Source organism: Temnothorax nylanderi, unplaced genomic scaffold, assembly GCF_030848795.1.
Source record: "Temnothorax nylanderi isolate EJ_2023f unplaced genomic scaffold, tnyl_v1.0 TNYL_tig0209_pilon, whole genome shotgun sequence".
Lineage (NCBI taxonomy): Eukaryota > Metazoa > Arthropoda > Insecta > Hymenoptera > Formicidae > Temnothorax > Temnothorax nylanderi.
This window is the reverse complement of record NW_027249271.1, coordinates 252,276-277,641: the sequence shown is the minus strand read 5'-3', so window position 1 is coordinate 277,641 and position 25,366 is coordinate 252,276. Positions and strand designations below refer to the sequence as shown.

Here is a 25,366-nt window from a genome sequence, read left to right as displayed (position 1 = left end):
TTCTTGCAAATGACGATGCGAATGTGTGCAATTTCCAAAAGGTGCTACTAAGTGTAGGTATTTGCAGCCTAATTAATCCGCTTCTGCTAATGCGTGTCAGGTTAAGTAAAGGCTATCTTCTTACGGGCAGATTGACCGAACGAATTACTGACGCGCGCTACGTATACGTTATTATTATCCATTTACAAGGTGACGGCGGCACGCGATTTATCGCAGCCTTCGAAAATGACCTCGATATTGATTATATGTGCTGCCGCTCTTCCCCAACCCTTTAGCACCTTACGACGATGGGACAGCGGACGACGTTTCACACGCGTTTAGCAGCAGCCGTGCAGCAGCAGCCAATTAGTGCACGCTCAGTTGAACGCTACGCTTGTAAAACGCCGTCACGTACCTCATTCTCCCACGTTCACACACGGAACTTGACTCTCTTTTGCGGTTCAAACTAATGTAATGAAAATTCCACCGTCATGTACACGCATTCCTTTTTCCTTTATTTTATTACTGTCGCGCGCTCGAATGTAGTTCAAGGGTTGCTACAATATATAAAAAGAATCTGAATTCCGCTAACTTTAACTACTTTTTTCAATTAATAAACTTTTGTTATAAATAAAAATTTTGATTCTAAGTAAAGAATCAAGAAAAGCAATAGACAATGAAAGAAACAAAGAGAATATATGAAGGAAACATTTCGGTTTTATTATCCGCCATATTTTCTTTATAAACGTAGCATTCTTAACGAAGATTTATCATTTCTACTTTTTCACACAAATTATATTATTATAATTTATTATCCTATCATAATTTCGCCATGAAAAGTTTCATATTAAATCCACTTCAAGGAGAATCAGTGATTTTATCAATTACAAGTTCTTAACATCAACGGCAGCACGTATAACCAAATAATCTCGTTTCAGCCATATTTCTCATGACACTCGAAAATGATGATAAACGACTTCCACACCTAGATTGTAACAGATTTCATAAAGATATCGGTATTATAAAGCGTCGTTATGTGATTTTGATTTTTTTTTAATTATTTAAAAGAGACACAAATTTGACTTACGACATCTTACGCAGGAAATATCTTACATCATCATCTATCACAGACCAAGAATCTTTAGTGACGTCCTTTTATTAAAATGACATATTAACATCTGATGTATCGGTGAACATTTTCCTTTTTTTTTACGAAACACCCTCAACTTTTTGAGAATCATCAAAGAGCCACGATGATTAGCTATGTGCCTACTCGAGGCAGGAGGCTTTAAAAGCTGACGTGTCAAACAGTTATTTGACTCTCCTGGCCAGCTTGACCAACCCTCAAGCTACTTTCGGTGACCTATTTTTGGTATAAAGAGACTTTTGTTATACTTCTGACGTTTTGACCCGTCCTCGGACCATCGTTAGTGCAAGAGTAACATAAAACTTGATCGAAACAGCTTTTGTGTAAGGAGATTAATATTGCAGCGCTGCCATCCAATCATCGGACAGAAAAAGTGTAATAGTGACTGCTTTTTGAAAAGTGATAAAAAGTAACCTTCTAGGCATTAAAATAGTAATCAAAAGTGACATTTTTAATCAAATTTTTAGAGTAATTAAGACCATTTAAGCAAAATAAATTTACTCTTATTTTCCCGGAGACCTTTGGATAGCCAAAAATGTAACAAATTCTTTTCATAGCATGGTTTTAAAATTTATAATAAGGAAAAAACGGAAAGGGGTTTGAAGTTTGAACAATATAATACAAGTATACATCTTTGCAATTTTATTAAATTAATAATACATTTTATTATATGTAATGAAATAAAAACTCAACTAAATAAAATAAAAGTTTAAATATTATTATCTAGATAAAGCAAAAGGATTTGAGTAGGTACTGGATGGACAGTCCAGACCGTGAACTGTATCTCCGAGCTGGTCGCGAAAGACCAAACACAAACATTTTTTGTATGTTTAGCAATTGTTTTTATCTTTGCACTTTTATTTCCGACAGCATGATAGATGTTATAACGATATATTCGATGCGCGGTGCTAATTCTAAGTAATCAGATGCTGAGACTCTAAAACCCCGGAGCAGTACCAAGTGAGCAACAGTAATTGTTATCAGACGAGATAACCAAAACACAAATAAAATACTTGTGTTTTACAAATGTTATGTCAGCTCAGGAAAAAAAAGATGACTATAGTGACCCATTTTGGGGACGACAGTGATATTTTAGTGACTTGTAAAAAAAAAAAGATTTGTTAAAAAGTGATTTAAGAGACTGAATGGCAGCGCTGGTAGCATTCAAAATTTCGGAAAGATAGAAAAATAGAAGAAATATAATTAAAAGATTTTTTTATATTACTAAAGAAGATAAGATCCTATCCAAACTTTCGACGCTTTGCTCAACGCATTTATGTGTTAGTATTATACGCATATAAGAGAAAATTTTTTTTCATAAAATAAAGTTAGTAAAGTAAAAGGAATAAAAAACAGAAAAATTATAACATATTTAACAAATGACTTATCGGTGTTATTAAATTCCGTATGGCGCATCTTACATTCATCAAATCTATCAAATCTATCAAGACTGGATTTTTATAGCAAGTATATGTTTCATGTGAGATCTACATGGAAATTCGCGGAAGCTCGTATTCATCGACAGCTCGTGAGAAAGAAACCTTGGCTGAGGACAAAAGGAAGAAAAGGCGAGATAGTCTGCGCATTAAGAATTTAAGGTTGTGAAGAGAGAAGAGATATATATATTCGGCGTTAAATATAATATCGGTACTCACGTCCGAGTCGGCTCCTTTGTCGGCCCCCGGACACGTGAAGGTCACGTATTCGTGACATCGCTTGTGAACGACGAAACTACAGACTGAAACACAAGCGAAATGTGTCCCTAGTTTTCCTCCACGAGGATGTACCTTGGGCAAATAGCAGAGCCGATGAGATCGGTCTGACCTTCTTACCTTGGCACTGATATCCCTGTTTCCCGAAGCCCCTGCAACAATAAACGGGATAAACTCGTCAGCGGATGTGTAAATGAAAGAATCAATCGCGTGTCATGAGCGCAACTACAAACAATCTATATTTCTGTAAGCCAAAAATATGTTCGAAAATTTTGTAGATATCTCTGATAAATTGAATAAACTAGGATATTTTCGTCGACAATTTTTAAAAGTTATCTTAGGAGTAACATTGCCAATTATCGTATAATAAGAGAATCCATTAGAGAAACACTTGTGGAGGCCTCTCAAATCTGTATACTAATAAAAACTGAAGTGAAACGGATACTACACTCATGATTATGAGACGAATTTTGGCACAGTCATAAAGCACAATGTAATTTTCGTTCCGCAAATTCTCGGTGGAACGGTAATTGCATGAGCGATTTATATCCCGAGGAGGTGTTCGCGTGATCGTCGGTTTTGCCAAAATAATTTCAACGTCACCCAAGTACCTCGAATTAAGCGCGGTTGCTAATGCGTAACGCGATACTTATAGCGTCGCTCGTGCAATGAGATTATGAGTGGTACGTACCAGTTAGTCACAGATTATATTTGCATTCTGCGACAATTCTGAAACTCCCATTTTCCGGAAAGTACAATAACGTAGACACGGACATCATTTCCGCGTGGATTATAGAGATAATTTAAATATATCACTAGAGAGTAACAGAGTGAAAGGAATATTATAATTATTCTTTTGTAATAATTCTACAGATGTTTATTAGCATCGGTATTATTAAATTGATTATCAATATAATTATATTATTGTAATAGTATTATTGGGCACAAATATCCAGCCCGGCCATATAAAGGGCATTTCCATTTATTTACATTATAATTGTTATTTGTACAAATTTTACCCTTTTAAAATGTAAATTTAATAAATTTTGAGATAAAAGAGAATTATAAGAGAGAAAGAAAGAGCGAAAGGGAATTAAAACTTTATAGCATTAAAGAACAAAATTTATATATATCTGATAAAAAAATTATCTTTTGATGTATAAACCTGAATAAATCCGAAGAGAAAAAGGTAGCGTTGTGTAATTAATATACTTTGCAGTTTTTATACGCCTCTTTTCAGCTTTTTCTTTTTCAGTTGAACCTTCCGATTAATTTAATATTTTAATCGACCGAGCTTTTGGGATATATTAATAGTCACATTGTGCGGTTATGTAAGTAATCCATTTCTGTCGCTACCATCGGGCTCGTTAATTAGCGCCAAGCATTCTTTCACGTAAATACGTTTATTAAGAGTTAAGCTCTTCTAAAATTTAATAGCGCATTCACTGCGTCGAAGTGTCTGGAATGGACAATAAAGCAGAGATAAGTGGTGCGGAAAGGTTCGCGAGAGTCTACGAATGACAATTCTCTCCGTCCTATACGACGGATTCCCTAATCTACGTCGGCGCAGGACGAAGCCCCTATGGATGATGACAGCCACCGATTAACTCTCGTGGCGAAACTTCGGCGAAAGGATTCTTGAAATGGCGATTTTATCGTTCCAAAGACTCTTTCTCCGTCTTTTGAGGTAGGCCATTTCAAGTTTCATGGTTTCTCGGTGCTAAAGTAAGACAGTTCTTTCTTGAGAATCACCAATCACAGGGACTCAAACTTCCTGCGAATCTCGAAAACAGTTACCCCATCATGCGGGAAACGGAATTTTAATGGCACTTTACGTCCCCTAATTCCTCCTGATCACTTCGACGTTCGTTCGAAATTCCATTTTCTTCGTCGATCTCGCGCGTCTTCGATATACATAATTACTGATTGCAATTTTAACCTATCGGGACACAGTAGAACAAGTTATTTTGGAATTAAATAATAATTAAAAATGATTGGCAAGGGTAAGAAAAAGGTTTGTAGGCACTACATCCTCTGAAATCATTTTTATGTTTGAAAAGACTTCGATATCTTTTGTGCCAAGGCTAGTAATACTGTACAAAAAGAAATCTATATAGGATTTCTTTATAAGATTTTTTTATGGTGCAAAATAATACCTACTTATGCAAATATTAATTTGCGCAAAATAAACGCGAAAAAATTTTTGATTAGATTTTCCTTATTAAAGTTTTACTTTCGGCGTTCTCTTTCTGAAGTTCTCATTTTCTATTCTTTCACAACCGACTTATTACAATAAATTTCAGTGTGACTATACAATTGCATACAAATATTATCGTTTAGTTGGATTTAAGTAAATCGTTGCGAAAATTTCATTTTATTACTAGTATTTGTTGCAACAGTATTTTATTGTAATCGCGTGGTTTTCGGACATAAACATCATATGTGCGCGCGAGATAAGTAATGTACGGTTTACCGCGGATCGCGCAATATCAACTTCAGTACAATCTGTTATACCGTACATACTTTCTGCAACAGCGACGCACGATCCTATGGCACACGCTACACAATGCGCGTAAATATTTACAGTGTCAAGTAGACGCGCTAGTCACCGCGCTAGTCACCGCGCTAGTCACCGCGCTAGATAGTAGAGTTCAATTTCTCGCTTGGGAAGTTCTATGTGTAGACGGATTAAGTACATCGCGGCTGTATCTAGCGACGTCGAATATTACGTATTAAGACTCGATTAATAATGTTATTAAAATCTCATCATCAACTAATTAATACACTGCAAATCCAAGTGTGTTATTTTAGCTGAAGCTCTTCGTACACATTTCTTGTTGTTTTAAATCACGTCATTTAACACGATTAAACGTATTAACTTTTAATTTAACGCGATTAAACGTATTAACTTTTAATTTAACACGATTAAACGCGTTAAATGACGATATTTAACACATGAAGGCAACATGTAAAAAAGCTTTCAGTCAAATGTGTTATTTTTAGACGTTTATGCATATAAAAATAACACAATTGGATTTGCAATGTAGTCGTTTCAATATCAAACGCAATTTATATACAAAGTATACACAAATCCGAAAGAATCTACAAAATATTTTAGGATATACATACATTCCCTCATGAATTAAAAAGCAGTTTATTTCTGTGGACGTTATATAGGGGAGAATGGATATCAAAAAGTCATGTTTTGAAAGCGCCATCTCATATTTCAACTAACTGAATGTAACCAAAAATTGTTAACTATTTTTATTTGATAGCAACACTGAAACTACGTCATCCATAGAAATTTGACAGTCAACGTCGAAACGGCGTTGCCGTAGTGAAAGGTGAAAGATTATTACGACAAAAAGTAAATTTTTGAATTAAATTTCCATGTTTTTTGCATTTATTTGCGATTAGTTTTTAGAAAAAGTATTTTTTAAATCGAAAACTATGTACACCAATCTAACCAAGAACGTAGTTACAACTTTTTCGTTTGTTTTGGTTTATCAAATATTTCGTGATTAGATTTTTGACACATAACGTTATGAAAGAGCCGGTGTGTTGAGAGAAACGGCAATAACTGCTGTGTCTGTTCAAAAGATTATTCTGTAAGTAATGAAGACTGGTATCAGTGCAAGTTGTGAACTGGCTGAGCTCGTAACTCACGTTAGCAATAGGGGGAATTTTCATTTCTTTTTGTAGTAAGTGTTTTTGACAAGAAATGTTATATTTTCTATCTTTCAGATATTTATTAGTTTTCTAAGAAGATAATTTTTGTTAAAGGATAACATATTTTGATTTTATTTGTGTTATTAGCTTATAATTTGGTAAAAACAAGTGATGGCTTCTTCAAAGTCATGTTGTGTTGAAAAAGAGCCGAATTTTCTCTATTTTAAAAAAGGTGATTAAAATCTGTTAATGACTAAATATTATTTTTTTGTTAAATCGATCGTATAGATAAATAAGTACATAAGTTAGAGAGCGGTTTTATTTCATTAACACCAGATTAAATACTTTTTTCCATACTTTGAAAAATACTGGCTCTTTTATGCTCACTCTCCCCTACAGAATTATCCAATTAAATGTTTTAATAAATAAAGGATAAAATAGAGTCTCTACATATGTCATGTCAAAGTTCGTTGATGTTTTCTCTCGTCGTCATTATTACACAAACGTTATTTATAATTCGACCTAGCTATGTAACAAAATTACATTGCTAATCAGAGTTAGTTAACCCGCGAGTCATCCGCGAAGTGCGTATACAAAATTGAAACAGCCGCGGATATATTTCGTTTGACGAGAAATTTATATTAAATCCACACCGATCCGCACTCGCACGTTCTGTAAATTGTGAATCACCGCGCGCATTCGTTATTTGCTCAATTCCGCGTCTGTATTCAAGCGTCCCGTGCACACACGGATGCAATTAACGGCCAGGAGAATATCGCCCGTTCCCAACGTCCAACTAGAAGCTTTTAATTACGCGGACGAACTGTGAATCGAAAATGTTTGATCGAGCAACGACTGGACGCGCGGCAAATGTGATAAATCAAATCGGCCAGGACGCTGCTGAATGACGTCAATAAAGCGAGCCTTTCTCAAGCAGGTGCTTTTCATATCGCGCTCATTTATTGCCTCGCGGAATATCCATAATCCCTTCGTTGTCGCCCGTAGTACACGCAATTTCTTTTACGGAATTAAATTGATTAAATTTTTATGGAGATTCTTCTTTTTTTTTTTTTCATAGCGTGTGAAGCGTAAAAGAAACGCGCGCCGATTGTGTTTTCATGGTGATTACGAAGATGTATATTTTACGCGGCGTATATCCACATCTTGTCTCATTAATCTCGATCATAAATCCCCCGTCGCGTTACAACATACGCATTGTCTAACTTGTTATCCTTATCTAATGTATACATTAAATACGAGCGACATGTTTACGACTCCTGCCTCATTCAACTCTTATACGCGTTTAATCCTAAGTGTGATGTAACGTTACACCGCGGTATTCGACTATACTCATTATACAATAAGGCCGAAAGTATGGCACACGATACATCCACGAGAAGAAAGAAGTAAAGTGCCCGTTTCCAGCGGTGGATAAAAGTGCATTTCGCAACGCCGATCGTTGTTTATAAACTCTAGCGGGCTGAGGACTCTATGCTGAACTGCCGATTAAATCAGCTTCAACGAGCAAATCAATATTTCAAGGTTCCGCCGAGCACTCACGCCGATCATTGGGAAGCATTTCGACGGCTAGTCATCGATGACCTCCGATGACCTCTCAATTAAACCTCGGCTCGAATCGAATCGTATAAATATATAGTCGATTCGAAAGAAGAAGAAAAAGGAATCATATATGTTTCATGAATTTGCAATCGCATGCGAGGTCTCTTCGCGTTTTCTGCATCGATTCCCTTCAAGGAAAGTACATATGATTTATTAAACGCGGATATCGTCTCGAAACTGAACTCATGTTCTACCCAGTAATTTTTTTCGCATTCAACGAGCGCGTACACTTGGCGACCATTTTTACATTTCTTTAAAATTATTTATACGCGCTTCGAAAATTTATATTTTACGCAATAACGATAAAAGAATGTCGTCATCATCATCGAAGGGTCTAAAGATAATTCTTATTATCAGAATAATCATGAATTATTTGTATTCTGTTATTGCAAGTGCAATTGATTACGTGCTCAAATTTATAGATACTAAATTTAACAATTTTTGCCCAAATATGAATCTTGACATGAAAACAAAGATATTTTGAAATTTTTTATATTTCGAGAATACACACATATATTATATTTATGTTATTTATTGCGTCTCTATATTTTTTGTTTATTCAATATAATACTTATGCGCGGAGATGTGAAATGAAGTGCATAAACTTTCTTACTTCTTTTCCACCTTTCGAAGCATCAGGTCGCTTCATATCGTTGATGGCAATCATGCCGGGGAATTGCGCGCGCGCGTATACCAAAAATAAAAGAGACCTAACAACGGACGGCATCGATGACGCACGTCGTGCAACACAGGTACGCAATAAAAAGACGTCGCGACGTTAAGGGTTAAGAGCGGAACTTGTAGGGAAGAAAGAAGGAAGTCACACAAGATAGTCATGGATTGCGGAGCTCTCTTGCCGAGATTGCTCACGATCAAAAGAAAGTACTAATGTACAATGGAGGGAAACGAAGGTGGCAGAAAAACGCGACAAATCTGTGATTAGCCTACATTGCTATAAAGCTTATATCAAAACGCAAATATGGCATGATACGGAGTGATTTCGTGCCACACATTCGCACGTACACAAAATCACATTGATATCGAAAAAAGAAATGAAAAGAGATGAAGTTGAATATAAAAAGTTGTGATCCTTGCTCGAATTTCTCTGGATAATGGAAAATCAGAGAAGTTAAATTAAATCCCAGTCAGTTTTAAATATTTACAACAACTGTATGCCAAATTCTTTTTTTTTCCAATTCTCTAAACATTTATATTCAATCGCCAGCACAAAATACTAAAAGTCAAGAAATACAATTTTAGAAATTCTATTTATTAACGTATTGATAAGCGGAAAACTTTGAACTTTACGCCAATTGCACTTTTGTTATCACAAATAACAGGAATCATTTCTGCACGTCTATTATATATCGAGATGTAAACACAATTAACGGTTTCAATTGAAAATTGCTGATAATTCAGACGTGGCAGGTTTTCTCCGTCCAGGGAAAAAGCTATGACTCGCGGGAAATGAATGAAGAGTAGTCGAATCGCCAGGAGGAAATCAATCGAGAAATCACGGGAAATGGACAGCGAATCGGTCGAATCAACCGGAAAAAATTCACTCTAGGTCACACAATAACGTTTCACGTACACGAAGCATCTTCGGCCCCCAACTGTCATTTCAGTAGAATTGAAATCGGTATATTATCTTCGGTTCTGATTTTCACGCCGCATGACCGTTCCAATAAAGTTAACTGGGTTTTAACTTCTCTATTTTTTCCACTTCTATTTCTAGACAAGTTCACTTTTAAGTTAACTCCTGCTGTCGTCGTCAGAAAAATTATTTTTATACATTTACTCGTGATCACGGAACTTAAACATATAAGATATATTTTTCTCTTTCTATTAGCATTTGAAGCTAAATCGCGAAAAATTACACGATTGATGTTTCCATGTATTTGAACATCGAGAAAAATATATTTATTTAGATTGTTGCCAAGAACTTATTTACTTAATATAATACTTATTTATTTAGAATTAGATATTTTTACTTAATTTAAATAAAAATATTTAATTCTAAATAAATATGTGTATTATATTAAGTAAATAAGCTCTTGGCAACAATCTAAATAAATATTTTTTGGATATAGATATTTTTTCTCAGTGAAGAAGCTAATTTTAAACAGTTCTTTTACGTAAAGCTATTTTCCGAAATCCCGAAAATAAACAGATTTCGCAAATTTCCAATCTGCCATTTCGACAGATGGATGGATGGGATGTTATGAGCCGTTTATATAGGGAAATGATTCGATAAAGTTATCGTGGCAAAATGTGTGGACCGAAATCCGTCGTAAATCGCGATTGGGTGCACTTGCGACGCAACAATAGCCGCGATGAATGCAGAACTCCTAAAATTCATTGCACGCACGGTTTATTTTGCTGCCCACGTTCCACGTCGCAAACGCAATTATTCGCTGACATTTATTAATTACATCGTTAATGACACGTGCGTAGCGCGACGAGGGTCCTGTATAAAAAGAATCATTTACCGTCGACTGACGGTTTGCTGACAACAAATTGTCAACGAGAGCACTCTCTGCAAAGTGACGCCGGACATGGTACTTACAGCGAGAGTAAATAAATCTCACGTTGGCATTGGACCACTAACGGTTAAACGACCTCGTAAACATCTGTCTAAAGCTACAAGGAACTCTTTTTCTTGGACATATCTATTAATCCACGCTAAGTATACGCCAAAATTAATAGCACTTGGCTGAGATCTCTTGCTTAGGCAGCTTAGCTTCTTACATTCGTAATGTGCTCCAACGACACAAAAAGATTCATTTGGAAGATATTGATCTCTTGTAAATAAGTTGTCATTAAGAATCTATTAACCTTCTTCTCCTTAATCGATATATTATTAAACTTTCTTTGTATATGTAGTAAATTATACTATAATAAAAATATAAAAAACGATTTAAAATTATACTTTCTTTTATAGAGAAACAAATCTAATAGTATAATAGGATAAAAAAATGACAAAACTTTATTTTCCTCAATTAATGGTCTATTTCCATTTTTAGTATTCTATTTTTTAGATCACATATTTCCGAAATTATATAAATATTATATTATTTTCTAGATTCCTTTATTTAGAAAAATGGATATGGTCACAAACATTAGTGACAATAAAGTTATGTACAATTTCTGTAGGAATTAGAATCTCTCTCGTGTTCATGATACTACTATTTTTTATTGTTATGAAAATGACGTACATTATAAATGCACGGTCCAGTAGCATATGTTCTAAACGTTGCTCTCATTCTCGTCCGAAATATATACGGTAGGTCAAAACGTCTATAGTAGACAGTACCACAGGCGAACAGTTTGGCCGCTCGCCAGACACTCTGAGCACAATTATCCAGTACCCATTTCTCGCCGTTAGATACACGACAGAATGGAGGACAAAAGGAGAAAATAGAGAAGGTCCGATTTCACGGTTGTGGAATGAAAAAACTGCGCTTACATTGCACTAATACAAAGTAAATGAACCAATCTTACCGAATCAATTCTTTTGATGATTTAAGTAGGGGAGACTGGGGCTAGACCGCTAACGGGGTAAATCCGCCAAATCAAATATCTCGGAACCTGTATATTGTGCGAACTCGCTATTAACATTGTAAACGCTGCTTATGGTACCCATGTGACCAACGGAGTTTCGGCAGGTTACCTGCCGTGTTATGATTTTTACGAGGGCAAACGTGTTTTCGAAAGATGAAAGTGAAATTTTCTGCGCGTGGAAATATTGTAATATCTGCAATAATATTTGCTCTCCAAATCTCGAGGTACGTGATTATAAAGAGTAATGCATGCTGAACACGAATCCAGTGTAGTTTTTTCATTATCGTTAATGTCTAATATTTCGTGGGCGATCAAACCTGAAACTTATGTTTGGGGCTTATCCGCTAGTAACCACCCGGGGCTGGTCCGCTAGTCTCGTCAGTCTCGTCACTGTGGCGCGCCGGGCGCACGACTTCAGCTCACGGCGATTTCAGGTTAGGTTTCCCTCGAGCGTGATTCTGTCTTCCCTTGCACGTGCGTCAGTTTGTGTAGGAAGGAAATGGTACGCACGTATCGTCGCAAAACGGGTGTTTTGGCCGACCGAAAAGATGGCGGACCGTTGTTTTCGAGATCGCTCGCGCTCACGGCACGTCGGCGAGGTACGGCGAGACACGGCACGGCTCTGAGATCCCGCGATTTCCGCGCGAGAGTTGACATGCCGCGCGCGCGGTAGATCGTCGTTGTTGGTCGTTGTGTCAGTGACCTAGTTTACACCGTGCGACCTGATCGCGACCTGACCTATACCCTGACCTAAAATAGGCTTCTAAACAAAACGTTTACACCATGTAAACCTATGATACTTTTGGGTCAAATATAAGTAAAAATTATCTATTAGTATCTATTGGTACACTCTCTGCACTTTAGGCGATCTTTAGGTCACCTGCGTTTACACGCGTTACGTCATGTGGCCTAATTTAGGTCAGGGCACGCGAAAAAGAGACCTGACCCAAGCGAGGTCGCAACTGTTCACATCGTCGCGACCTATCGTGTTTGGGTTGAATATAAGGTATAGGTCGCGGCCTAAACGCACGGTGTAAACTAGGCCAGTGACAGTCGCGCGTGCGACCGCATCGTCCAGCGTTCGCCGCATCGTCTCGGCGTCATTGTCGCCGCCGTTGTAGTGGTGGTGGTGTCGGTGGTGGTCATCGTCGTCGTCGTCGTCGTCGTCGTCGTCGTGGTGGTCGTGGCCGTCGTCGTCGTGGTGGTCGTGGCCGTCGTCGTCGTCGTCGTCGGCGCGTCGAGGAATCGGCGCGAGGACGCCGTCGAGTCGGTAAAATGGTCGCGCTCCACCACGTGACCGCGAGCTTTTCTAACCCCCCTGTCGCTATTTATCGTTCCCCCGCGAGAAACGCGGCTTGGTTAGGTTGCTCGAGGGTCCGCGCTGATTATATGGCACCGGAACGCCGTCACGCGTGTTCCTCGTGGTAGCCCGCGTTGACAATGTGACGTGCCGTTGGGGAGTTTACGATTTGGTTAACCTCTGTATTCACGTGCCTAAATTGTTTTATGGAATAGGTAAAACAATTATTTTTTAATGTTTCGCATAAAAATTTAAAATAAATTTTCATTTTTCTCTTAAAAAACAATTATTAAAATGTATCCTATCATTTTTCAGGATTAGATGTACGTATATGTATTGAAAATGCAGTGTAACGGATTAACCCCGGGGGGGGGGCGGTTCAACCCCGGCATTTTTGAGATTTCAATTTTTGCACCGTTGTCGTTTTTGCTCTATACCGGTTAAACAAAGCGACGTAGATAAAAATTTCCTGTATAAATTTTGTAGCTAAAGGTTCACTCTTTACAGTGGTATACCATATTTAACTACAATTATTTATTTTGTTGTTAAAAATCGGCACCGAAAAAAAAATAACGGTCTAGCCCCGGTCTCCCCTACCTATATAAGATACAAGCCTCAAAAACCCAACACATTCGATTGAAAAAAATAAATATATTGCATAAAAAAACTACTAGGAAAAAGAAATTTGGGAAATCAGAAAATTTCCTCTACTTCTTTAGGATTTTAACCCTCCGTCTGTATACGTGGGTCTACGTCGTCCAAGCCAAAATGATATCTGCTCGTAACTGTAAAACTTGCAAGCCTGTCAGAAAATGTTAAATAAACGATATTTATCAAAATGACCATAAAATCGTCAACTACAATGTAGACAGATGTTTTGTGAATTTTATCAGATTTTTTAAAAATACTTTAAGATAGGAAAAAATAGCGTCAAACGTGACAGACCGACGTATACACGCGAGGGTGCAAAAAAAAAACATACAGACGGTGGGTTAATAATTTTTACCAAAAAAACACAAATTATGTTATAGTAAAAAAATTTTAAAATATTTATAACAATATTTACTTTTGATATTGTAAGAATCATTATATTTATTTTAATTCATTAAATTTGACAACATATGAGCAAATTAAACATCTCTTTTATCATAATTAAAATTATCTCTCTCTCTCCTCTCTCTTTCTCATTCTCTCTCTATAATAATATACTAAAAATATTCACTCTTATTGTTGGCCCACTGAAAGAAGTCAACCACTATCAAAAATAATAGAAAATAAGGCACAATTTACAAATCTATCTTAATTTCGTTTCTGAAGCCCAAGTTCCGCGTACTAATTGCGGGCTAGTACACTTGCACCTTTGACATCTGAAAACCATCTTTAAAAACGAGAACAAGATAAAGTAAGAAAGTCAGCGAAGTGGTATTCCAATTACTGGAACTTTATGCCGAGTCCCGCTTTTCGCTGATACCACGGATCTTGATAAAGAGAGATAGCGAGGTGCGGCGGTTAATGGAGATGGTAATAAGAAACTGATTGCCCGAAGATACGCACGATAACGGCTATAACATTTCAATCTTGGAATTTGGAATGCAAGCGCATTTCTTCCGATCTGTTCCGCATACCACATGGCACGCGACAATTAAAATTATTTATTTATGTTATATTTAATGTTATAGTTTTAAGGGTTTTATAGAAAGAAAGAGGGAGAGAGAAAGAGAGAGACAGGGAGGGAGAGGAAGAGAGAGAAAGAGGGAAAAAGAGTGATTATCAGTAACGCTAAAGTTATATTTAGCGTTACATAGAGTGATGCAGACACAAAGTGACCCAGTTGCACATATTAAAAGTATCACATAACCTGAAAAATATGTATCACAGAAAATAGCATTTTCCATGTACATAAAAATATACGTGAAAATTAATTTAACTATTAACTAGTGCTTGTCTATGTAATAAAATGTACATTTACATTAGATTTATGTTAGATGTAAATGTGCACCGCATATACATACATTGCGGTTGCATTTGATTTATGCACGCGATTTAATTACATTAAAACACAATGTAACAAATATATATTTCACCGACTTACACGCCTTATCGCGTATTTATCATTCGCATTGTGCGGTGCCGCGACGTAGTCGTATTGTAGAAAATAATACAACGTAAACTCGGAACACCGATACCGCGGACCGGCGCGGCGCGCCGCGCCGGTAAGAGCCTCAGTAGCAGCGAGGTGAAGCGGGAAATAAGCGTTGGCCTTCGTTGGACGATATAAATATCGCGATTCAGCCAACTCGCGCGCTGTCTTCGAAGTCACGAAAACAATGAATGGTCGAGTGAAATTTCTGACGGAGGGGGACTCAACAGGCAGTTCGCTGGCCTTCCGCCAACACGCGGGTGTTTATATCGATCAAGATCACCGTGTCTGTCGCTTCTTAGTTGAGAAATTAGTCGCCACGACACGGCGAACAATTTGGATAAATCAAAGCAAACGAGATCAGTCAATACTGAATCGAAAGGTGAAAACGAAAATTTATTTAGAAAATTTCACAGCGAAATTTCACGGCGCAGCTGCTAAAATGTCACTCAATGTGAATCGTGAGTTTCGAAAGGGTTTCAAAATAGAAAACTGTTTGATCAAATCACGCTTCGCTGGCATAGGAAAATATGGAAGCCTTCTTTGATCGAAGATGTTATTTTATCAAAATAGAATTACAATTTCCTGAATTTTATCAAAATAGAATCAACTGAATTTGAAGCTTGCTGAATTTCAATCATCTTTTATGAATTTCTTTTTATGTTGAAATCAGAATTACTAAAATAAAAATCATAAAACAAATTTCTTAATCTTGTAATAATAATTTCTTAATTTTCAGTGTTGTACACCGCATATATATTGTGTATACTTCATAACGTTTACATTAATATAAAATAAGGGAACCAACCCTTGACCCTTTAAATTTTGCTAAATTTGTAATATGTTACAGTACACTCCATTCTAATATAAGGTACAGTAATTCTGTCCAATGCGCAAAACAGTTTATGAAATTCTAATGTTTATAAAACTTTTCGTGCGCGTAATTGTTTTAAAATTCTGTAAAATAAGTTTATCTATATATGTACTATAATTATGTATTACTTATAAATAAGAAAAATAGAATTATAATGGCATTACAAAGAAGTACATCGCAATTAACAAAAATACATTGCATGCCCATTAATCTTCGATGTTGGAACTTTCAATTGGTTCATTAATTATCAATATTATTGATAAGGTCACAACGAGTACATGTTTCATGATGGTATCCATCATAGAAACATTTAAAACACATTACTAATTTACACTAAGCGCATTTTAGGAATGCAACTTCTTTGCATAAGCATGATTTATTTATCATTGATATCGAAAAAAACATTTTAAACGTTAATATTTTACATAAACCATTGCGCATTGGACAGAGTTATTGTACCTTGTATTAGTGAATGGAGTGTATTGTAACATATTAAAAATTTAGCAAAATTCAAGGGGTCAAGGGTTGGTTTTGTCCATGTAAGATGAAATTAAATTCAATATGTGAAAGATTCACATAATTCTGTCTTTATATATCTCACTCGTCATAACAGATTACGTTTTAGTATATTTATATCCTTTTTACTAATATACAGGATGTTTAATAATAGGATGTTTAATAACACTCGCCCTGGGTAGATAGAAAGGGTTAAACTGAATAGAAAAGTCCTTTACTGTTTTGCAAGGTTTTTAATAATTAATTTCTCGTTAATTATTGAGAAATTCATAAAATGCTAAGGAACTTTTCTGTTTATTTTAAATCGCTCTACCTACCCAAAGATGGTACGGTAATTACCAGATCCTGTATATAAATAAAGAGAATACCTCTACCGTTTTGCATTTAAACGCGTTAATAATTACATATTTGATCATCAATGGACTTGAATCAGTTAAAGTGTTCCGAAAAAATAAGCATTTATCCACGTCAGAGGATTGTTATCGAATCGCTTCGAAAATCCGATATTATTCATATTGATATATATTCAAATGCGACTGTCAAATTGTATCCACACGTGGGTGGGATTGACTTCTTCGCTCCGAAAATAGATATCGCGATGCGCGTTCGTATGGGACCGTCACGCCACGTACGATATGCCTGTATATTAATATAAAGAGGCGGAAACCCGGCCAGAAGGGCTGGAAACCTTCTCGAATATGGGCGGGAGAAGCCTCGAGTGCACCCCGAGGTACGTCGCATCATTCCGCCCCCGTTATGCAGCACAGAAGGAAATCCGGTAGCAACCACCCGGCGGCATATACATAAGCCGAGCGAGCGGGGTGGCGGGAGCGATACGACAGGATTCTCGCGAATTTCTGAGGTATGGCCGGGATTACGGGAATCCGTGTCGTGATATCCAGTAATCCTAAATACGAGCGAATACGTGCTGATAAGATGAGGGAGGAAAGAGAGAGAGAGAGAGAGAGAGAGAGAGAGAGAGAGAGAGGGATAGCGATAGCGGCCCCTGAAGATGCAACGGCAGTACAATGCATTTTGTTACGACGCGCAATATTATAACAAACGAGCATTCCAGCCATTTTTCTTCGACAAGCACATTGCGAGCCAAACGCCTGGGAGGAGACATGAGCGTTTCTCATGAATAAAACGGCGCACGGATAAATTTTGCGCGGAATTACACAGCAGCCGCCGCTCGCGAATGAAACGCGAGTGAAACGACGGGACGGCCGTTCGTCGTTGCACTTATAGTTTGTGCATAAGCATAAAAGCGCGCCTCCACTTCTTCCTTGCGACGTGTATCAGACGCGGCGAATGTTTCATCGTTTATCGTTACCGCCGCGCTGTCGGAACCGCCGAGAATAAAAGAGACACGGGAGACGATCTATCTTGAGAAATACGTTGTTCCGTTTAAAGTACTTACTGTTATTCGACTTCCTGTGCCTGAGTCGCTATAAATTGGGTAAATTCGGATTCTGGACTAATCTTGAACTTCGCCAAAAAACAAGTGAAGAAGATCCGATAAAGTTCACGAACGCGCGTGACAGAAATTTATTTCTCCCTTTCTTCTAATTTCTTACATAATACGCAGTTTATAAGATAAAAGATAATTACGATAATAAATTAGTGGAGGAGATATAAAAATGTAATTCGTACAAACTTTGAAAGTTTCAAAATACATTTTCAGAAGAGATGGAAAGTCTAGACAAAAAATGAAAAGCATGCAGAGATATAACTTTTCAACATATATATTGCCACGGCAAACATTTACTTTTTACATTCGTTATTTATAACTAATACTTTTAGATAAATGGGGCAATGCGGTGATTTCCAATAGCAATTGATAAAGTTTTTTTCCTTTTTGAAGTTTTAAAAATTTTTCCCTTTTTAACAAATTCGCAATCACCATTGAATCAATATTCTCTATCTCTCTTATAATGAAACGATTTTAGTATAAACTTTGCCATTAAGCATTTACTCGACGAGATGTTAATCATCCCACTCAATATATCGAGGGTGCACGTACGTCATTCCTCAATAAACATTCCTCGACACACGCAAATCTTTCGGGGTACCTACACGTGTACCTACAACTGGCGACAGGCTGTGTTTATCCGATCGAGTTGTTAAAGATTTGTTTAACATGGCTAATCCTAAATCCTCGTAGGGATATATAATTCGGGACGTCGAGGAACAATTTTATCCGACTCTGCCCCGCGTAATCTCAAATTCTCTTCCCAATAGAATAACATCCGCACGGCGTGATGCCGGACGAAGAGTTATCCTTTCGACCGCGACAGCTTGCGCACACTTGTGCCGACACCAGGCCGAAGAAAAACAAGGAATTTGCTCAGGAAACTCCGATTTTCCGCGATTAACCTTTTACGCGGTGCTGGTTGCCCGATGTACTTTCCGGTATCCGGCATCCATCTTTTATACGTCCCCCATCCAACAAGGAAGGAAGCAGTTGTCGATTCGTTGCAACGATGAGATCTACGTAGCGTGAATTAAAAAATAGACTTTTAATATAAAAATATCCAAAGAAACGAACATAAGTCGAGAGGCAGGATACAGAAAGCTATGTAACAACATTATAAATTTATTTAAAGGGAAAGTTAACATTTATATTATTTTGAAAACTCGTACTGTATCATGTGGCCCAAGGTTTTAAATATCAATATGAATAACAAAGAATAAATGCGCTTCGGATACTGAATTTGGTAAATTCAATATATCTTCGGTTTCTGTATTTCTCCGATTTGCAATTTCTTAAGATTATTTAAATTTGATAAACAAGAAGTTTTATGAAAGAGTATTTAATGTAGAATCTAATTTCTTTTTGTTAGTATAATAAATTCTTATATGATTCCACAAAAAGAAAGCTGCATTACGCGCTATTGTAAATATAATTCCAACTCAGATTAAGGATCCATGGCTTGTCCATCAGCCATGCCGAAGTACAGATAAAACAAAATTTCCTCAGTAACTTTATACCAATCGAATAGTCATCACAAAATATGAAAACATTTAATTTTTACGGGATTCGAGTTACTCTCTAAACCACGAGATTATAGTCAACTGTGCGTGAAAGGCGATCCGCCGTCGTTCGCCAAAGAAACTTCGTTTCACGCAATGTTTACGTCGGCGATGAACCTCGTCTGCCGGCCTGATCGGATTGACTGAAAGGGCTGCTGAAGGACGGTCTATCGAAGTCATGCCGAAGCGATGGACGGATACAAAGTCGTTTCGCGTGCAACACATTTTCGTGGTCGATGAGATGTCAAACCGCTCTCCGCGCCCATTGATCGCGCCGATTGATCGATCCCGATGTGCGCATATAGCGTGTCCGACTTAGCTGATCGATGACCGAATAAGCCACGTGTCCTACACGAGAAAATTCCTCAGTTGTGGAAAAGGGCCCGACATCGACGATATGCGCGAAAAGAGGCCACACCATAATCCGCCCCGTTTCAATTTTTCCTCGCCGCGCGAGCTATTCCGCCACGTGTATATTCTCGTAACATCCGACGACATGATAGGTCGATACGAACGATCCTTGACGATAATCAATGATGATCTAGGGATATGAAGAGTCATCGATCGGTGAAGACAGGGACCGTTTTGAAACTGGATGCTTTTTCGTTCTCCATTAATATTTTACCTAGTCGCGAGTCTTTCGTTGTCAATAACGGTCAATGGAAACATTCCGATTAGATATGACAATATGAAATATTACTAGCTGCGACAATTCTTGAAAGTTTCTCGAACGAAAACCGAAGTAGAATATTGGAAAATGGAGAGAAACTGTGTCCCAGAAAGGAACGAATATTCATGAAAGAAAAAGAATTCTCTAACTACGAATGCCGTTTATACATATGTAAATCTAAGTAGCGGTAAGAGAAAATATAATTTCAAGTAAATAATAAATTGAGATCAATATTTATAATCAATTGTCATTTAATGAATAATCAATTTTATGAATCTCTAATTACGCTTGCCAATCTGTACTTAAATATCAAAATTCATATTCCTTAAATAATCTTTGATTTATAAAACTTCGATTCATCAAACTTTGATTCATGAATCATTTATTATTTAAATAGTTACATAAAGATTTTTCTTACGAGTGAAAATCAAAATCAAACATTTTTGTATAATTTTAATATAATTGAATAATTTAATATACACATATTTATATGCATAATATACTTAATATTTTTTACTAAATCAATATCAAGCTACATATGTAATAAATGATTTATATGTAGATAATAATATAATAAAATAACAGTATATCCGATAAAATAAGATAATAATGAAATATAGGATAATAATATACCTGGTATCACACATAACGTAAAGCATGATAAATTAGTATAATAAAATGCAGTCATTATTCTCTTACACATATGCATGTTTCTTGCACAGCACAAGCAAAACATTTAACAATCTTGATAGATTTTATGATATAATACTACAAAATAGTTACGATATTATATATACTTCGTTTCTTTCCGTCGTGTTGCACGGAAGAGAGACGCTCAGCAACTAAAAGATATTAAAAGATCTATTCGTTCAAATACGTACATAGGTACAACGCAATCACCGCTGTTAAAATGCGTGGCAGGCTCACGTTCGCTCAAAATCACACGGAGGTCAAGGCGTCATACACGTAACATTACATATTTCATCGCGTGCGAGCACGAACAATACTCACGGCACTTTGACAACTCGGCAATATTTAACGCACTAAGATATCTAAAAGAATTTCTTACCTAAAACAGTGTATTGTGACTTTATAACAAATCTATTTCTATAATATTGATATCGATAAATGTAATTTTATGATAATAATTCAATTCTCTTCGCGAAAATGACACGAATAAGAATTCTCACCAATTCGGTATTGGAATATTATTCCATTTAGCGAATAGATTTCCTATTCACTGCTGCAAGTTTTAATTTATTATTTATGAATTCGCGATTTATTAAATAGAATTTTATTGAAATAGATTTAGGTATGTAATTCCTATTATCAAAATTTCGTGATAACAGTAGAAACTTTGCAATTTTATTTGCAACCAGTTTATATATTCCAGATGTCATGATTTTCAGATTCCAATCTTACATACCAATTTCGACATCGTGATTTCTGTCAACATACGAAATAGAATTGCGAAATTGAGAATCACATAGAGTGTTGCGAAGCGAAGCGATCTTCGTGAAAATGTTATGAAAACGTTCTTATATAAAGGTACTGCGGAGTAAGGCAATCTTCACAAAAATATTGTAAAGCAACGAATAAGTAATGAAACGAATACAAATTAAATTTAAAGGACATTAAAAGGACTGTCAAGTATATATTTTGCGATGTATATATATGCTTCATACTTAATTTCTGAATATTTTGCAATAAATTATTACTAAAAAATTCGCAAATGTCATATCCTGCCATAAATATTATAAAAATAAATTCACCAATAAAATCGTGAATTTTGCATTGTGCACATTGTGCCTTTTGCGAATTTTGTGTCGCAGAGTGAATGTAAAGTGAAGTAAAATGTAATCAACATGGAACGATGCAAGAAAACTCCTGAACCACTTCCGACATGTAGCGGAAGATGCATCGATATTGAGGAACATTGTGAAAGGTGGGTGCTAAGTTTACATCAATTTTACAACTGATCTATTTTGCCTACGCTTTTTCTGCTCTTCATTGCAGTTTTCATGTTATTATTCTCATTCGCACGTAATTCAATATTATTATTCGAAAATTTATGTTAATTGCTCTGCTTGAGCTCAAAATAAAATAATTGAATTATTTTCTTTTTTCATTATAATCAAAACACGATATCACATATATAAAATTTAAATACATAATATATGTAAACTCTACGATTTTATATAAATATCAAAATTACATTTATTTATATATAATAACACGGGTGTGTATTACATAAAAAATGCAATATAGTGCGATTACAAATTATACAGATTATACTGTAATTTGCATTATAATTTCAATGTTCGCAATACTCGCACTAATTTGCAATGGCAAAAATAAAGGCAATTATACATTGTTAATTTGACAATTTTTTATTTAGCTCTTTATATTGCAAAGATTTATTTACTATAAAATAATTTCCACGTTTTTCCAATTTGCGAAGCATTCGCAATTGTGATGCAAAGTACCAAACTGTTTATGAAATTAATATTCTATGTCTTTTATTTAATTTTATTTAATCAAAAATTCTTTATTTTATTATATTCTATCAAATGTTCAAGTGTATATTTCATATTTATAAATAAACATACAGAATTTAATACAGAAATTAATATCTTTATAAAATATTTTTGGCAGGTTTACATATACATAAATGCAGTCTTATCTCTTACATATTAATTTTGTTTTCTTGCGATTTTGATATATCCTCTCATCTAATTTGCATCCATTATACAATTTTATGATAATTATTCTAGTCAACTGAGTCTGATACCCTGACGAACCTTTCCGATATTCGACGACAAAAAATTCCTGAACGCAAATAAAACGGTCAAGGACCGTTAAAACACAACAAAACTTGAAATTAAAATTGATAAAAATCTGAATGAATGCTAGTCCTGAGCTCTTCTCTTTAACTTACAACTTGTTTGAATTTATGATTAATATGAAATTAATAAATCTCTAAATATTTATAATAACAGTTAACAATTTTTATCTTGTTCATCGAATAAAAAAGCATTTCTTTTATATGACGTTGATAAAAAGTTCGCCTCGAGAATCCACATTCGGGTCTCGACTTTTTCTTACATCACTGCGGAATTCATCGTACAACGTGGAAAAAAGTCTTTCCTTATTACACATAGGATTATGTAATACGTGAATACATATGAATATCTCTCTAATAGAAATTGGGTGCGAGTCCTTCGTGGTACTTTGTGTCTCCCTTGCGGCCAATAATACGAGCGAGTGGTGAGGCCGGTGTGGCCGCGTGCTATACGACGTACAATACCGTATTGTACGAGTGCAGCGAAAGTCGGAGTTTGGCCGGCTATTTTCATCCCGAGTTCGGCCGCTCTTTCTCTCCTCCCGAGCGGCCTTCCTCTAACCCTTGATTTTCATCGATTCGCAACCTCACCCTCTTACTACCTCCCCCCCCCCCTCATGCCTCGCCACAAAGCAGCCCTTGTGACATGCCACGGTAAAACGGCTCTTATGTGTATCTCCGTGTCGATGAAAGCAAACAACGAGAGAGGGAAAAAGAGAGAGGAGGGAGAGAGAGAGAGAGAGAAGTGCACATGTGTACGAATTCGATAAAAAACGCGAAAAATGCGCCTCGTATTTTTTCCTGTACTTATTCAGTCTTTGTTAACAAAAATAACGATAAAATTCCGAAGCTGACACCAAAAAAAGTCGGCGGTCTGGATTCTGAAATTGATCGGCAAAAAAATCTCGTAAAACACATCCTGCGAACTGTGGTTTACGAGAGAGAAAGATAGGATCGCGAATATCACAAGTTATGGAATTCTCTCGAAATGGGATCAAGCGAAGTAGTCGGAAGCATATGCAGACGGTCGTAACTTTCGCACAGAGTGAGCTATTTGCATCCCCTGCTAGATGTACAGAGAGACGGATGATGATATTCCGCAGTCTGATAATAATTTTAGGGACCTCCCAGCAAGAGCTTCCGACTTCCGACCACCCAAGTGACTAAAATTATGCCGCCTACTATTCCCATTTTACAAACTTAAGAAGTTGACAAGTAGTTACGAAGCGTATTATTCCGCGAACGCCCTGCCTCGGAGATCGGACGACCAAGTCCCTTGATTTCCCGTGCGATGTATAAAATTTCCACGCAAATCCGCCTCTGCAGACGCGTCGCGCAACTGATCGGATCAAATGGATAAATTGCACGAGGATCGCTAGATTTTTACCAAATTGCGCCTAATGACGGCCAATTTCGAAGGATTAAGCTGATTCGGGTTCGACCTCGGAGTCCGAAAGGAGAGTGCGCGCATGCACATATATACCTACACGTAACCGTATGTACATCTATATCGGATGCTGCAACGTGTAATGGCGGTATATGTGTAGCGCCACTTCCATTTCACCCCCATCATCCATCGGAAGCGCCGACTTTCGTGCGCCCGGCTGCTGTACGCCGACAGGCCGATGGTGTTTATTGAAAGCAAACGAAGCGCCCTTTCGTTTCGCCCTATTGCCGTAAAGCCCGGGCAGCAGGATCTCTTCTTTCTCTCTCTATCTCTTTCTCTCTCCCTTTTCCTCCCAAGTTTTACTATATTATTTCCACTCGAATCTATCGCCGGGTTAAAGACCCGTCACTTCAAATTATCGACTCTCGCCCAGCTGCTGTTGCAAGACGGAACGGCTCTTTCTCGCCCGCCCACGCTCTTCAAATATTAACACATTCGGTCGGAAAGATGTAATCTTCGTGTCCTGCGGCAGATTTTAACGCAATCTCGCGGCTTACGCAGACACGATAAAAACCCGGCAAAAGTGCTTGTTGGTTTCTTCTTAAATAATATTCCGCGTTTATTTATGTATAGGCGCGTTGAGAATACTAGGAAGTATTGGATAAATAAATAATAATGACTAAATATATTGCAGAATATCCAATCGCCTAACTTTGTTATAAACGAAAGTTGAGAGTTATTTGTGTAAAATTATAGTATAAAACATATCTGTAAAAATATATACAAATAAAGCTAGTAGAATTATTGTAAAGTCATAAAAGATTTGAGAGTAGTTTTGAGAAATTTTTTCTCTATGAATTGTCTTATCAGGTTCTGTAGATATACTATAAATATGTTAAAGATAAAAAGAAAATTT

General features: G+C 36.6%; 1 protein-coding gene across 2 annotated transcripts in view; it reads right to left on the bottom strand.

The window, feature by feature from the left end:
- Window positions 1–25,366, bottom strand: part of Pkc53e (Protein C kinase 53E) — a 71,589-nt gene that overhangs the window by 33,631 nt on the left and 12,592 nt on the right. For both annotated transcript variants that reach the window (XM_071717328.1, XM_071717329.1), the window contains exons 2-3: window positions 2,959–2,990; window positions 2,782–2,864 (exon numbers count right to left, since the gene is read on the bottom strand). In XM_071717328.1, the coding sequence (XP_071573429.1) occupies window positions 2,782–2,864; window positions 2,959–2,990 (115 nt within the window). The remainder of the gene's footprint in view (window positions 1–2,781; window positions 2,865–2,958; window positions 2,991–25,366) is intronic.